At 36.5% G+C, this 2,643-nt stretch overlaps 1 protein-coding gene across 1 annotated transcript; it reads left to right on the top strand.

Annotated features, from left to right (window-relative positions):
• The first annotated feature begins 1,179 nt into the window (after positions 1–1,179).
• On the top strand, positions 1,180–2,142 carry LOC121194599 (olfactory receptor 4K1-like). The gene has a single exon (XM_041057548.1). It carries the CDS (start codon positions 1,180–1,182, stop codon positions 2,140–2,142), a length of 963 nt encoding a protein of 320 aa, XP_040913482.1.
• The last annotated feature ends 501 nt before the right edge of the window (positions 2,143–2,643 follow it).

Genomic DNA, 2,643 nt, shown 5'->3' with positions numbered 1-2,643 from the left:
CAGCCAAGCCCCTTTTGAAAGATTTTTTTTTCCAGTAAACAGACAGATCTACCAACAGATTTGTATGTTGCATCTTGAAACTACCAGAAATTATTTGATGATCACACAACAACCATTAACACCAACACAAAGAATTGTTGAGTCTGTAGGGCCAGGAAACAAAACTCAGCCAATAACCAAAAATGTCTACTTGGGGAAAAAATTCAAAACAAACATAAACCTTGAGGGGTGTACTTTCATAACAACAGCAAGGAGGAACAAACAGAGGAGGCAAACAAAGGAAGGATCACAGCTACAAACTCAGGACAACAAATACAACAGAGGCAAGACCACAGGAACGAACTCAGGGACGACAACTGACTAACAGAAACACAGGTGAGCAAGGAGACTTAAATACACTGGAGCTAATTGGTAACAGGTGATACACATTAGGGCGGGGCAGACAATCAACAAAGGCAAGAAAAGGGACAAGGACCGGAAATAGGCTGAGAACAGACACACAAGAAACAGGACTTCAAAATCAAACAGGAAATGGTGAACAAACCATAGAAACTAAGTCCAAAGTAGTCCCTTAAGAGTTCGACAAAAGTCTGAAACAGTCTAAAAACAGTTCAAAAGCGGTCACCAAGGGGCTAATCATAACAAGGATAGCTATCTGTCAACTAAACTTACAGTTTACTGTTACTCACTGATCTTTCCAATGTGTCAACACCTCTCTGGGGTCTGCCCCCTGGAATCCATGCTACAAAGAACTGAAGTATAAAGGTTCAGCAACTGCTTCTGTTTGTCTCAGTAGGGAGGGGAAGTTACAGCAGTCCTCAGTTTACTACTGATCATCCATCTGTCTGACTCTTTGGTAAAGTTATGATATAACTGATAGGGCAACATGGTATATCCAAAACTGCAATCACATAGTTCACAGAATCTCACAGATCTTTGGAACTGGGTCTCTGATTATTTGTGATAATTTATTCTGATTATATTCTGTAACCATGAATGAATCGGTTGCCCAGCTGTTCATCTCGTTCAGGGCTGCAGATATTCTTTAAGTAAGAAATAAGACAAATTTTTTATTTTAAGACTTGGATTTTAACACTGATTTACTTTTAAACATTTGCAATCACATATTCTCAGAAAGTCAAATCATCAAATGCATTCTTATGTCTTAGTACTGAACCAATGGAGAACTCAACAGAGATTGTGTCATTTGTTTTGGGTATGTATGCTAACATGGGACAGTTAAAGTACCTGTCTTTCACTCTGGCAATGCTATTTTACATATCAGTTATTTTTGCCAACACTGTTCTTATTGTCATTGTTTTTCTTGACAAAAATCTGCATGAGCCCATGTATCTATTCCTGTGTAATTTATTTATTAATGAAATATATGGCAGCACGTCTTTGTTGCCCTGCTTGATGGTACAAATCTTGTCAGAGACTCATGACATTTCGGTCTTTCACTGCTTCCTTCAGATATTTAACATTCATACATATGTAGCTATTGAATTTGGAACATTAACAATAATGGCATATGACAGATATGTGTGTATTTGTAAGCCTTTACATTACAATGCCATAATAACCAAAAGGAAAGTACAAGTTGTCATACTTATTATCTGGATAGTTTCCTTTGTGGAGGTTGGAGTTTTATTGTCTTTTACTATTCGTCTGAAGCGTTGTGGGACTGTTATCAACAAAGTATTTTGTGCACATCACCTTGTGGTTGAACTTTCTTGCTCATCAGACAGAACAGTATCACTTATTCACGATCTGGTTTTTGGCCTTATTTTTACTGTAGCTGCTCCTGTCAGTTACATTTCATACAGTTATGTAAAGATTTTGACTGTGTGTTTAAAAGCTTCCAAAGAGACCAAAATGAAGGCCTTGGATACCTGCACTCCGCATTTAGTTTCACTCGTTAGCTTTGTTTTTGCCTGTTTTTACAGTTTGATTACTCAGAGGTTTGACGTGTTCTCAGTTCCATACCCTCTCTGTGTTTTCTTGTCTATGTATGTAGTGATCATCCAGCCTCTGCAAAATCCAATCATGTACGGTCTTAAACTGTCAAAAATTAGACATGCTTGTAAAAAATTTTTGACATTAAAAACATCGCAACTCTACATTTTCATGGAGAGCATTTAAATTCTACAGTTCATTATTAATTCAAATGAAAGGAAAATAGTCTGTTCACAAATTACATTACAATTACATCACAATTTAGGCTGTAACCATGTTAAATTCACAATAAAAATGTAATTGCTTTAATTACAAAACTTGAATTTTCTTGGGTTGCTGACCTAACGTATCTACAAAGAGAAAAATGGTGTGAAGATGTAACAGTAAAGATATAAAATCCCAGGTGACTGAGTCATACAAACAAAAACTAACACAATAAATGCCATAAGTACATACTGTGTTTAACTTGGGGGGGGGGGGGGGTTATTTATGATATATATGTTATACTTCTTATATATGTTCTTTTTTTTACTGTTACCTGTTTCTACTGTTACCTTGTTCTCTTATACCCCATAACCCAGGATAACACAACAGTCCACATTACCATGTGAATTCATACAAAATACAACTGGCATAAATTACTCTCTGTACCGTACAGAATCCTCTTTACACAGGTTTCCCTGTCTA

Source organism: Toxotes jaculatrix, chromosome 15, assembly GCF_017976425.1.
Source record: "Toxotes jaculatrix isolate fToxJac2 chromosome 15, fToxJac2.pri, whole genome shotgun sequence".
In the NCBI taxonomy this organism is placed as follows: domain Eukaryota; kingdom Metazoa; phylum Chordata; class Actinopteri; family Toxotidae; genus Toxotes; species Toxotes jaculatrix.
Note: the sequence above shows the minus strand (reverse complement) of the source record. Positions and strands in the feature narration are given on the sequence as shown.

Bases quoted from the DNA above. Each gene is read 5' to 3' on its own strand.
- LOC121194599 (XM_041057548.1), top strand. From the start codon at position 1,180: ATGGAGAACTCAACAGAGATTGTGTCATTTGTTTTGGGTATGTATGCT.